Raw genomic sequence first — 13193 nt, 5'->3', positions numbered from 1 at the left:
CCACAGTAAGCAGAGGCACAGTGGTATACTGATCAGCACTATGGTATTAGGGACCCAGCTTTGATTCCTGGCTGGGGTCACTTGTGGAGTTTGTATATTCCCCCCATACGTTTCCTCTCAGTCTGAAAGACGTGACTGGTTAATGCATTGGCTATGCTAAATTCCCCCTCAATGTACCCAAACAGGTGCTGGAGTGAGATGACTAGGCATTTTCAGAGCAACTTCATTGCAGTGTCAGTGTAAGTTTACTTGTGATACTAATAAACTAAAACTGAAAAAACTTCAGTTTGCTCTTACAGCCTTTGAGGCACTATAACAACGATCAGTCTCATGCATAGTTACTGTGTAGTCCCAGGTTATATACATACAACACTTGGCTGTTTATAATTTGTACTTTCTTCCCATCACTGGCACTTCGATTTCGAATGAACTCCAACCTTATTCTATTAAGCTCTTGATCAGTGTTTTTGGCAAAGTCAAAACCATTAAATTGACATTTAGAGAGACCTTGAACGATTTAAAAAAACTTAATCTACAAACAATGTTGCAAAGGAACAGCTGTTCCAATCCATTAGAAAAGTTTGTTATCAAAACCTGTCCCCAGGCCAAAATTTCACTCCCTTAAGGCCACTGCTTTTAAAATAAAAGACATCTTTTCAGGTTGCTAAATAAAGTATGTCCCTTCTATACTATGGATTCTTTGGAAGAGGATGGGGTTAGAATTTAAAATGATGCTTTCAAGTATAATGTATAGAGTAATATTTATTCAACATTCCTTACAATGCAATTTATTATATAATTCCTTACAAATTTATTACATTTGTTATAATGCAGAATGAATTAACACATGATAACATTCGATTTGATTTTCTATTACATATCATTTTCAGTAAACAGAAAATATTCTGAATGAAAACAGATGCCTGCCTGTGTTTTCATTATACAATGAAGACAAATGAGGAAAATTGATAAAATCATTCCATACTAATAGAGGTTAAAACATTTTGTATTACTCTTTCCCCTAAAAAAAAGGTGAAGTTAGCCAAAATTTTCTGTTGTGTGTTTTTCTGGAACAATTAATTTGATTTCTCAAACACACTTGTAACCTTTGAGATAAGAGTGAAAAGGAATAGAAAGAAATCACAATTTACTTGGGTGACTATCTCAGCTGGCAGTGGAATAGAAAACTTTCTAAATATTTAACAGATCAAAACAGATTTTAAAACTCCATGAAGGCAAAGATTAGTGCTGTTCCCCTAATGGCACCAATGAGGGAGCTCTGAGCACAAGCTGAGAAACCGCTTTTGTTTTTGTGCGCTAGGCCAGGGCAAAGCTTGTTTTAAAAATAAACTAATTCATCGTGTTGTGATTTATTCTCCAATACGCCATGGACACTCCTTTCATCTTTGCTGCAAGGAAGGGGTTCAAATACTCTTGCATGCACATAGTCATCACCACCAACATGAATCTAATACAAACAGAAAAAAAGAGAAGTTAGGCCACTGCAGACCCAGCAAGTTTCCTCAAGCTAGTCCAACAATAAATCCCAGGTAGGGTATTCCAAGTGAAACTGCTGCTACACCAATGCATTCTGTCCCACCAACATCTGAATAGCATATCCAGCTGCTCTCCATTATAAAATAAACATCCCAGTCACTACTATGCTGTGAATACAGCTCCCCTCTCTCTGCTCTTTCTCCACCTCCTCCCCAGAGTTTCATAAAGCCACCAAATCTGTAAACCGAACTTTGCAGCCAATTTCCCCAACTATGAAAAGAGAAGTCTTTTAAAGGTGGAACTTCTGCACAATAATACACATTTTTCATTTAGTGATCACTTACACCTATGCAAGAGATGACATTAAATAGATGCATAAAACAAACATTCAGGCGAGCTACTTAACTGAGAATGTAGCAACTGAGATGTACAAAAACTAAATGATTGAATTGCGCCATAATCTCAAACATTACAATAATTGTCATTTTGATTGCAAGATTAACTTTGTATGGATGGGGAAGGGCCTACACCCCATCTCTCGAACATAAAGCTACTGTAAAATAAAATCCTCAAATGAGAAAATATGGAAGCACTAGCCTGTGGATCACATTTGAAGGGCTACTGAAGAATCCAGTTACCTTGCATTGAAACAAACCAATTCTGACAGTGTTAACGTTATTTGCTCATTTGCAAAACGTCTGAGCCATCAAAAAGAATAAACTTACTTTAATGAAATAATTGGTCCCAGCCACAGTTTGAATCTTGTAGGATTTCACAACAAACACATCATATTTTTTCTTAGTTGCTTCTTCAATTGCAGACTTCATCTGAAAAATATAAATCAAGGACTCCCAGACTCCAGAACAGCTTGATAGGTTGCCTTTTAAATGTATTTTAAAAAATCCCATAGCCCTTGAAGGGCAATCAAGAAGTGTGTTCAGAGCCATATTAAAGAGTAATATGCACTCACGGGGTGGGGGGGCGGTGGTGGTGGTTTTACCATTTTTTATCTGAGTACTAGGCAAACTTGAGCTTCAAATCCATTTTTTGGGCGTGTTTCCAGGTCCACCCACACGCACTCTGCCTGCAAAAGTCCAAGCAAGCTGCAGAAGCCTATGGGCGAGGCTTAATGTGCCTGAAAGCCTGCAGTGCCACGTAGTCCACATGTGCTGGCCTCTGATGCTGCATATGTACAGCAATCTACCCCATTGATCCCCCATGCACCTCCCCCTCACCCCACTCACCAGGGTTGTAGTGCCCAAGTGGCAGCACCAGGGTACTTAGGTGGCACCCACCTCCTTACCCTCAGCCTCCCCAGGGGGCCTCAATGGTCTCCTTTTCCAGTGAGGCCAAATTGACTGCTTCACATTCATGGAAAGCATGTCTATTCCTCGCAGGAGCGAATCTTTTCCAGCAAGGTCATAATGGAGGTGGGCTTGAATGATTGAGCACCGGATGCGCTAAGCAGATGTTAAACAGTATTTAAATAAATTTAAACACATTATCCTGCCTCTCAGCCATTTCCGGCGAGAGGCTGACCACCAGAAATCTGGCACTCGTAAAAAGGCGCCAGTTACAAAGATCGGCACCCATCACGCTAATTGCTTTATGCCCCACTTTATCACCACATCACACCATGCGATGATAAAATTGCCCCCTACAGTCTATTTCAGGATTTCCCAAAAATATTTTTATGTTCAATAAATTGAAGTGTAGTCGATTAACCAAATAGCAGGTTTCAGGAAGGATCCAAAAAAGGGGGAAGGAGAGGTGACTAATTTAGCTAAGGAATTCTAGAGGAAAAACATAAGAGCAGGAGTGGTCATTCAGTCATCGTGTCTACTCCACCATTCACTATGATCAATCTAGAACAAGAGGTCATAGTTCGAGGATAAGGGGTAGCAGATTTAAAACAGATAGGAGGAGAAATTATTTCTCTCAAAGGGTCATGAATCTGTAGAATTCACCACTCCAGCGTGGAGAGAGAATAGAACCAACATTGAGTGAAGATGACTTTGTCAGCGCTGATGACTGAGTCTGATCAAATTAGAATAGAATAGTTGGGTGGTTTGTCTTTTACCAACACAGGCTTGATGGGCCTTTTACTATGAATCAGGTTTCCTAGCCTCACTTGTAAACCAATTTACAGTGCATGGACTACAAACTTATGATTGACAGAATCACTGGCCAAAATTCTTTCCATTAGCTCCCAGGACCAGTGTGAGTCATAGCTCAGTTGGTTACGTTTTACCAAGTCATGAGTTTCAGACCCATCCCATAACTCGAACCAAAAAAAAACCAAGAGAGAAGCCCCAGAGCTGTTGGGAGTGTGCTGGGACATTTTTTGAATAAAATATTAAATGAAGGTCCCATCTGCCCTTCCATTAAAGTAAAAGGTCTCATGGCAATATTTAAAAAAAAGGAGTAGGCTGGTTCTCCCCAGTAACCTGGCAAATGTTCATCGCATAGCTTGTGCAAAGCAAGTTCCCTTAAACAGCAATCTGTCACATTTTCTACATTATAACACAACCATACTTCTTACTATTTAAAAAGCAGTTTGAATAGGTAAAAATTCTTGTTGAATTTAACAGTCATCCCATTTAACCAGGGAGGGGAATATTTACATTCCCACTGGCCTATTTAAAAATGATTTTAAAGTATGCAAGAAATCAAAAATGAAAGCATGAAATAATGGAAACACAAGTTCATAGAGAGAAAGACTCCAACTGGTGTTGCAATTGGGACAGCACAGCAATTAGCACAGCTGTCTCACAGTGTCAAGGACCCAGGTTCAATTCCCAGCTTGGGTCACTGCACATTTTCCCTTCTATCTCTGTCAGTTTCCTCTGGTTTCCTCCCACAGTCTGAAAGACAAGCTGGTTAGGTGCACGAGCTATGCCAAATTCTCCCTCAGTGTGCCCGAAGAAGCACCAGAGTGTGGCAATCTTTACAGTACCTTCACTGCAGTGTTAACGTATGCCTACTTCTGACTAATAAACGAACTTTAACTTTATCCCTGAAACGTTAACAATTCTCCTCCCCATTGGTTAATTCCAGCATTTCAGAAAAATCCCCAATAGTTTGATTTAACAATTTAATGTACATATACAACTAATGTAAAAAAGGTGAAAAGTATTGTTTCATGCATGTTTCATAGATGATCTGGAGGAGGGAACCGAGTGTATGGTGTCGAAATTTGCTGATGACACCAAGATTGGTGGAACGGCAAATTGCGCGGAGGGTGTGGAGAGTCTGCAGAAGGATCTAGATAGGCTGGGCGAATGGGCCAGGAACTGGCAAATGGAATTTTATGTTGGCAAGTGCAAGGTGGTCCACTTTAGTAGGAATAATGGTAGGAAGGATTATTACTCATGTGGCGAAAAACTGCAGCAGACAACGGTGCAGAGGGACTTCGGGGTCCTTGTGCATGAGTCGCAAAAACCCAACTTGCAGGTGGTCACGAAGGCGAATGGGATGCTGGCCTTCATAGTGAGGGGGATTGAATATAAAAGTAGGGAGGTCTTGCTGCGGCTATATAGGGTATTGGTGAGGCCGCAGCTGGAGTACTGTGTGCAGTTTTGGGCGCTGTACTTACGCAAGGATATTTTGGCCTTGGAGGGAGTGCAGAGGAGGTTTACTAGGCTGATGCCGGAGTTGAGGGGGTTGAGTTATGAGGAGAGGCTGAATAAACTAGGCTTGTACTCGTTAGAGTTCAGAAGAACGAGGGGAGATCTCATTGAGACGTATAAGATGATGAATGGGATGGATAGGATAGAGGTGGAGACACTCTTCCCGCTCAGAAAGGACAGTAGGACTAGGGGGCACAGCCTCAAGATAAAGGGGGGGCGGTTTAGAACGGAGTTGAGGAAGAACTTCTTCAACGGGCAGAGAATTCCAGAGATTCACCACCCTCTGAGTGAAGTGGTGGAGGCTGCCTCGCTAAATATTTTTGAGACGCGGGTTGATGGGTTTTTGATAAGAGAGGGGATTAAGGGTTATGGGGAGAAAGCGGGAATGTGGAACTGAGCCACGACAGATCAGCCATGATCTTATTGAATGGCGGGGCAGGCTCGAAGGGCTAGATGGCCTACTCCTGCTCCTATTTCTTATGTTCTTATACAATGCAAACCTTCTCTTGTAGTTTCTGCTTTAAAGGCCCACAGCAGGGCTGAATTTTAATCATGTTGTTGGAAAGAAGGGCGAGAAAACTCATTTTAAAAAATAGTCATTCGTGTGTATCTCACTAAAAAGCCACCTGTCAACGCCTGGCAATTATACGTCGTCATGATGTGGGTGTGTCGGCGTTGTCAGACTTTTTACAATTATACGTCGGTCAGCATGATACTATTACTTGGAAATCCATCTTTAAATTTATAAACCTCCTCACTTCGCTCTCTTCAAAAAAAAATCTCAACTTTTTCGAGTAAGAGTTTGGTTCTCTTGGGCTGAGTTTACGAGTCTTAGTCTAGCAGGCAAGGGAGGGTGGGGGAGTTATTCTTCTAACGGAGTCTCGAAATCCAGGTAGGTTTTTGTGTGTGAGAAACAGGCCTTTGTTTTCGCAAAGCTTCGTACTCACGGAGTCAGCAAGCTGCTGTAGTTCCGGGGTGGCAGGTTTCTCATTGCTTGTACCTCCGCACATTACTCGCTGCATTGCTGCTGGCTGGCTGTTTCAGTCTTGGTCACAATGTAACTGCGAAATGTAACAATGTAGCCGCGGATTGTAACATAAACCCTCCCGTCCCGTCCCGTCCCGAATCTCCGCCCATTCTCACGCCTTCATTCTCAAAGCACCACCCATCAGGGATGGGTCGGATTGTTACTATCTGAACAAGCACGTCACCTACCAAATTTCACCCCCCCACAAAAAAACACAAATAAAACCAACATGTTAATTTCACCTGTGTGTTCAAAAGTTAAACACATCTTCAAATTGAGCAGTGATCCAATTCTAGCTGCAGTTTCATCCCGTTTCCCCCCCCCTTGCTTAGTTGGTCTGTTTTTGTTTGGGTTCAACACGGTAGCCGCACTAAGACATAATTCGAGCCACGCACTCAGGCAAATAATTCCGTTTTTATTTCATTGAGGTGAGTTTCGGCCTCGGATTCTCCAAAGGGCGTCGCAGAGTTTGAAGGAGATTGGAGTGAGCCCCCATTAAAGGCTGAGACCAAAAGAGAAAATGCTGGAAAATCTCAGCAGACCTGAATGTCAGCTCTTTTCTCTCCTTACAGATGCTGCCAGACCTGCCGAGATTTTCCAGCATTTTCTCTTTTGGTTTCAGATTCCGGCATCGACAGTAATTTGCTTTTATCCCATTAGAAGCTCATGTGTTGTCTCCCTTCCTTCCTTAATAGCAGTGGTGACATTGTCATGAGTCACCCCCCTCCCCTCATGAACAAACTCTCTTTTTGGTTGCGGAGTGACAACAGCAACATCTTACAAAACTTCTTTCTCTGGGTGGCAGGTGAAGAGGAAGTGCATGATTCAGCAGTAGCTACCACACCCTGAAACAAGGAGGATTTTCAGAATCTGATAGAAATCACAGCACATTTACTCATAGTGCCCCCAACCTTTGTATTTGAACCATAGAATCCTTACAGTGCAGAAAGAGGCCATTTGGCCCATCCAGTCTGGACTGAATTCTCAGGCCCTCCCCTCTGCCTTGTCCACATAACCCCACACATTTATCATGGCAAATCCAAATCTGAGAGGGGACCCAGATCACGGAGTTTTTCAAAATGATAAAGACTTTTGATAAGGTAAAAGTGAGAAACATCAGCTTTTTTCTCTCCTTACAGATACTGCCAGACCTGCTGAGATTTTCCAGCATTTTCTCTTTTGGTGAGAGAATATCTCCTTTCATCTGGGTTTGAGGGGAGTGCTGTTTACTAACTATGGAATTGAGGAGAGAGGAAGATGAGTTCTTTTTATACAGAGGTATGCTGGAGAATGAAGTACTTTACCACTGGGGATGGGGGTTGTTGGGAGTGGTGAGGGGAGGGGGACGTGGTTGGGGGGTGTAGTGAAGGTGAAGAGCTCTGAACTTTAAATCATGACATTTGGAATCAGAGGATGATCCATCAGGGAGTGAATTTTGGATGGCCTTAGTAAAGAACGTGTAAAAACATGTTGGTTAGAACAGGCTCCTTCTGTGTTAGCTTTGATTTGATGTGGGAATGCCGGCGTTGGACTGGCGTACACACAGTAAAAAGTCTGACAACACCAGGTTTTAGTCCAACCGATTTATTTGATAATACTCACAAGCTTTCGAGGGGACTGCCTCTTCGTCGAATGGAGAGTTCTTTCAGCTTTGATTTGATCAGAGAAGGGAGGGAATTTTCCCACCTTGCCTGCCAGGGAAATCATAGTTGGAGGGAGGGGAAGGTGGACCGAGGTTACATCAGCAGGATTTTCCAGTTTTTGGGCAAGCAAGACCAGAAAATACCACCCAAGGTGTTTTATAAGTATATTAAGAGCAAGTGGGGTAACAAGGGAAAGAATTTGGTTGTATTGAAAGAGTAGGGTCCATTAGGAACCAAAGTGGCAATGTGTGTGTGGAGCTGGAAGACATACCTGAGGTTTTAAATGTGTTTTTTCTTTGCATTTGTGTTCACTATAGAAAAGGGCAACGTAGTTATAGAATTCAGGGAAGGGAAGCTGTGAAATAAGTGAACAAATTAGCATTGGGAGGGAGGAGGTGTTAGTGGTTCTAACAGTGGATAAATCCCTGGGATCAGATGAGATGTATCCTGGGCTGTTGTGGGAGTCAGGGGAAGAGATTGTAGGGGTTCTGATGCTAATTTTTAAATCCTCTCTAGTCACATGGGAGGTGTCAGAGGATTGGAGGACAGCTAATTCACCCTCCTTTTCCTCTCTATGAATGATATGTTTTGTCCATATAGCATGCAAGAAACAATAGTTTTAAGTTTATTTATTAATGTTACAAGTAGGCTTACATTAACACTGCAATGAAGTTACTGTGAAAATCCCCTAGTCACCACACTCCGGTGCCTGTTCAGGTATACTGAGGGAGAATTTAGCATGGCCAATGCACCTAACCTTTCAGACTGTGGGAGGAAACTGGAGCATCTGGAGGAAATCCATGCAGACACAGGGAGAACGTTTAGATGCCACACAGACAGTGACCCAAGCCAGGAATTGAACCTGGGTCCCTGGCGCTGTGAGGCAGCAGTACTAACCACTGTGCTACCGTGCCACCCCATACCTTTCACTGTATATTGATACATGTGACAATAATAAACAAAATCAAACAATGTGGTACCATTTTTAAGAAGGTAAATAGGTATACACGAGGTAAAGTGCAAGTGTCAATAAGAATGGATTATTGGGTATTATGAAAGAAAACCCAAAATCTTTATTTAAACACATAAATACTAAAACAAAGGGTCAAAGGAAAGGTAGGTCATATTAGGAACCTAAAAGGATGGGGTTGGTGGACAGAGGGGGTGCAGAAGACTTGGTTGAGGTATTAAATATGTAGTTTGCAACTGTCTTCACTAAAAAATAGTACAGTCCTAATAACTCAGAAAAGGACGAGGTAGTAAGGAAATTAAATAGAATAAATGGCACAATTCCCTGGGTTTCCCATGGCATGTTTCTTGGCAGAGGGAGGCATCCCACCATTAGCTGGTTGTGGGACCTTCTGGTCTCATCACTATCGATGGGATTTCCCATTGAATCCACACCATGCTGCAGGGAAACCCAGGGCCTTCATGCCAGCCTTCAATGACTGTTCCACCATGACACCCAGGTGTCAACACTGGTGCCCTACAAGGCTGTCTTCTCAACCCCCTACTATACTCCTAAATATGCCATTTACTGTGTGGCCATATTCCCCTCCAATTCAATTTTCAGGTTTGCTGACATAGAACATTACAGCACAGTACAGGCCCTTCGGCCCTCAATGTTGTGCTGAGCTATGTCCAATCCCAAGATCAAGCTATTCCCCCCCTATAATTCTGAAGTGCTCCATGTGCCTATCCAATAACCGCTTGAAAGTTCCGAAAGTGTCCAACTCCACTATCATAGCAGGCAGTGCATTCCACACCCCAACCACTCTCTGAGTAAAGAATCTACCTCAGACATCCCTCCTATATCTCCCACCATGAATCTTATAGTTATGCCCCCTAGTAACAGCTACATCCACCCAAGGAATCAGTTTCTGCACGTCCACTCTATCAATCCCTCTCATCATCTTATAAACTCTATTAATTCGCCTCTTATCCTCCTCTGCTCCAAAGAGAAAAGCTCCAACCTTTCCTCATAAGACCTAGACTCCAAACCAGGCAGCATCCTGGTAAATCTCCTCTGCACTCTCTCCAATGCTTCCACATCCTTCTTATAATGAGGTGACCAGAACTGAACACAATACTCCAAATGTGGTCTCAGCAACATCTGGTATAGTTGCAGCATAACCCCACAGCTCTTAAACTCAAACCCCCTGTTAATAAATGCTAACACACCACAAGCTTTCTTCACGGCTCTATCCACATGAGAGGCAACCTTCAGAGATCTGGGGATATGAACCCCAAGATTCCTCCACATTCCTTAGAACCCTGCCGTTGACCCTGTAATCTGCATTCAAGTTTGTCCTACCAAAATGAATCACCTCACACTTATCAGGGTTAAACTCCATCTGCCACTTTTCAGCCCAGCTCTGCATCCTATCAATGTCTCTTTGCAGCCTGCAAGAGCCCTCCACCTCATCCACTACTCCACCAATCTTGGTGTCGTCAGCAAATTTACTAACCCACCCTTCAGCCCCTTCTTCCAAGTCATTGATAAAAATCACAAAAAGCAGAGGACCCAGCACTGACCCCTGTGGCATACCACAGTAACTGGCCTCCAGTCTGAAAATTTTACCTCCACCACCACCCTCTGTCTTCTATAGTATAGTCAGTTACTTATCCAATTGGCCAAATTTCCTTCTATCTCACGCCTCCTTATCTTCTTCATGAGCCTACCATGGGAACCTTATCAAATGCCTTACTAAAATCCATGTGTATGACATCAACCTCTCTACCTTCATCCGCACACTTAGTTACCTCCTCAAAGAATTCAATCAAATTTGTGAGGCAGGACTTACCCCTCATGAAACCATGTTGACTATCCCGGATTAAGCTGAATCTTTCCAAATAGTCATAAATCCTATCTCTCAGGACCCTTTCCATTAACTTACCAACCATCGAAGTAAGACTAACTGGCCTATAATTACCAGTGATGACACCACTGTAGTGGGTTGGATCTCAAACAATGATGAAACAAAGTACAGGAATGAGATAGAGAATCTGGTGAACTGGTGCGGCAACAATAACCTCTCCCTCAATGTCAACAAAACAAAGGAGGTTGTCACTGACCTCAAGAAGCATAAAGGAGAACATGCCCCTGTCTACATCAATGGGGACGAAGTACAAAGGGTCGAGAGCTTCAAGTTGGTGTTCAGATCACCAACAGCCTGTCCTGGTCCCCCCATGCCAACACTAAGGTTAAGAAAGCCCACCATGCCTCTACTTTCTCAGAAGATTAAGGAAATTTGGCATGTCAGCTACGACTTTCACCAACTTTTACAGATGCACTATAGAAAGCATTCTTTCTGGTTGTATCACAGCTTGGTATGGCTCCTGCCCTGCCCAAGACCATAAGAAACTACAAAAGCTTGTGAATGTAGCCCAATCCATCACACAAACCAGCCTCCCTACCATTGACTCTGTCTACATTTCCTGCTGCCTCAGCAAAGCAGCCAGCATAATTAAGGATCCCACACACCCTGGACATTCTCTGTTCCACCATCTTCTGTTGGGAAAAAGATACAAAAGTCTGATGTCATGTACTAACAGACGCAAGAACAGCTTCTTCCTAGGTGCTGTCAGACTTTTAAAAGGACTTCCCTTGCGTTAAGTTGCTCTTTCTCTTCACCCTATCTATGACTTTAACACTACATTCTGCACTCTCTCATTTCCTTCTCTATGAATGATATGCTTTGCCTGCATAGCACGCAAGAAACAATACTTTTCACTGTAAATAAATATGACAATAATAAAGCAAATCAAAATCAAATGTCATGTTGCACTTCCCCTTTTCTTAAATTTCCACCATTCGGATAATAATCTTCCTTCCTGTTTTTATCACCAAAATGCTTAACCTCACATTTATCACATTACATTGCATTTGCCAAGTATTTGGGTTGTGGCCCCATGGACACAAGATTAGTTAAGGGGCAGAAATTACTGGTGAAACTCTGTTCTTAGGAATTATCTTTTTGATACATAATGACCTGGATTTGGATGCAGAGAGCTTAATTTCAAAGTGTGCAAATGACTCGAAACTCAGAAATGCTCAAATGAAAGGAGGACAGTAACAAACTTCAGGAGGACATAAGGAAACTAATGAAGTGGACAGATATAAGGCAGATGAAATTTAACGCAGTGAAGTGATACACTTAGGAAAAATGAGGTGAGGCAATATAAGCATAATTGCACAATTTTAAAGGGATATGTAGAAGCTTGTCCACACAGTTTTGAAGGTGGTATGGCAAGTTGAGTGGGTTGTTAAAAAAAACATAGGTTTTGTATGTAGGGGCGGAGGATACAAATGCACAAAAATTATGCTGAAGTTTCTAAATCACTGGGAAGGCCTCAGTTAGAGTGTTGTGTCCATTTCTGGACATCACACTTTAGGAAGGTTAGAATGTCAAAGGTTAGAAATGAACTAGAATGGTATGAGAACATAAGAACATAAGAAATAGGAGCAGGAGTAGGCCATCTAGCCCTTCGAGCCTGCCCCGCCATTCAATAAGATCATGGCTGATCTGTCGTGGCTCAGTTCCACATTCCCGCCCTCTCCCCATAACCCTTAATCCCCTCTCTTATCAAAAACCCATCAACCCGCGTCTTAAAAATATTTAGTGAGGCAGCCTCCACCACCTCAACGGGCAGAGAATTCCAGAGATTCACCACCCTTTGAGTGAAGAAGTTCTTCCTCAACTCCGTTCTAAACTGCCCCCCCTTTATCTTGAGGCTGTGCCCCCTAGTCCTACTGTCCTTTCTGAGCGGGAAGAGTCTCTCCACCTCTATCCTATCCATCCCATTCATCATCTTATACGTCTCAATGAGATCTCCCCTCATTCTTCTAAACTCTAACGAGTACAAGCCTAGTTTATTCAGCCTCTCCTCATAGCTCAACCCCCTCAACTCCGGCATCAGCCTAGTAAACCTCCTCTGCACTCCCTCCAAGGCCAAAATATCCTTGCGTAAGTACGGCGACCAAAACTGCACACTGTACTCCAGCTGCGGCCTCACCAGTGCCCTATACAGTTGCAGCAAGACCTCCCTACTTTTATATTCAATCCCCCTCGCTATGAAGGCCAGCATCCCATTTGCCTTCCTGACCACCTGCTGTACCTGCAGGCTGGGTTTTTGCGACTCATGCACAAGGACCCCGAGGTCCCTCTGCGCCGTCGCCTGCTGCAGTTTTTCGCCACGTAAGAAATAATCCTTCCTACCATTATTCCTACCAAAGTGGACCACCTCGCACTTGCCAACATTAAATTCCATTTGCCAGTTCCTGGCCCATTCGGCCAGCCTATCTAGGTCCTTCTGCAGACTCTCCACACCCTCCGCGCAATTTGCCGTTCCCCCAATCTTGGTGTCATCAGCAAATTTCGACACCATACACTCGGT

At 43.0% G+C, this 13193-nt stretch overlaps 1 protein-coding gene across 1 annotated transcript; it reads right to left on the bottom strand.

Moving 5' to 3' along the window:
• Nucleotides 1-744: 744 nt before the first annotated feature.
• Nucleotides 745-6229, bottom strand: LOC145352948 (cystatin-B-like). The gene is made up of 3 exons (XM_080203257.1): nucleotides 6074-6229; nucleotides 2223-2324; nucleotides 745-1468 (listed from the first exon to the last, which is right to left on the bottom strand). Exons 1-3 carry the CDS (start codon nucleotides 6146-6148, stop codon nucleotides 1340-1342), a joined length of 306 nt encoding a protein of 101 aa, XP_080059383.1. The 5' UTR covers nucleotides 6149-6229; the 3' UTR covers nucleotides 745-1339.
• Nucleotides 6230-13193: the final 6964 nt, after the last annotated feature.

The sequence above is a fragment of the Carcharhinus amblyrhynchos genome, chromosome 15 (genome assembly GCF_965287045.1).
Source record: "Carcharhinus amblyrhynchos chromosome 15, sCarAmb.v2.hapA, whole genome shotgun sequence".
NCBI classification, from domain to species: domain Eukaryota; kingdom Metazoa; phylum Chordata; class Chondrichthyes; order Carcharhiniformes; family Carcharhinidae; genus Carcharhinus; species Carcharhinus amblyrhynchos.
Note: the sequence above shows the minus strand (reverse complement) of the source record. Positions and strands in the feature narration are given on the sequence as shown.

What these genes read in the sequence shown, in the direction of transcription:
- LOC145352948 (XM_080203257.1), bottom strand. Translation starts at nt 6,148, where the DNA reads ATGCAGCGAGTAATGTGCGGAGGTACAAGCAATGAGAAACCTGCCACC. An exon ending in TACAGCAGCTTGCTGACTCC is followed by an intron (nt 2,325 to 6,073) that starts GTGAGTACGAAG and finishes TATATTTTTCAG; the next exon opens with ATGAAGTCTGCAATTGAAGA. An exon ending in GGACCAATTATTTCATTAAA is followed by an intron (nt 1,469 to 2,222) that starts GTAAGTTTATTC and finishes TGTTTGTATTAG; the next exon opens with ATTCATGTTGGTGGTGATGA.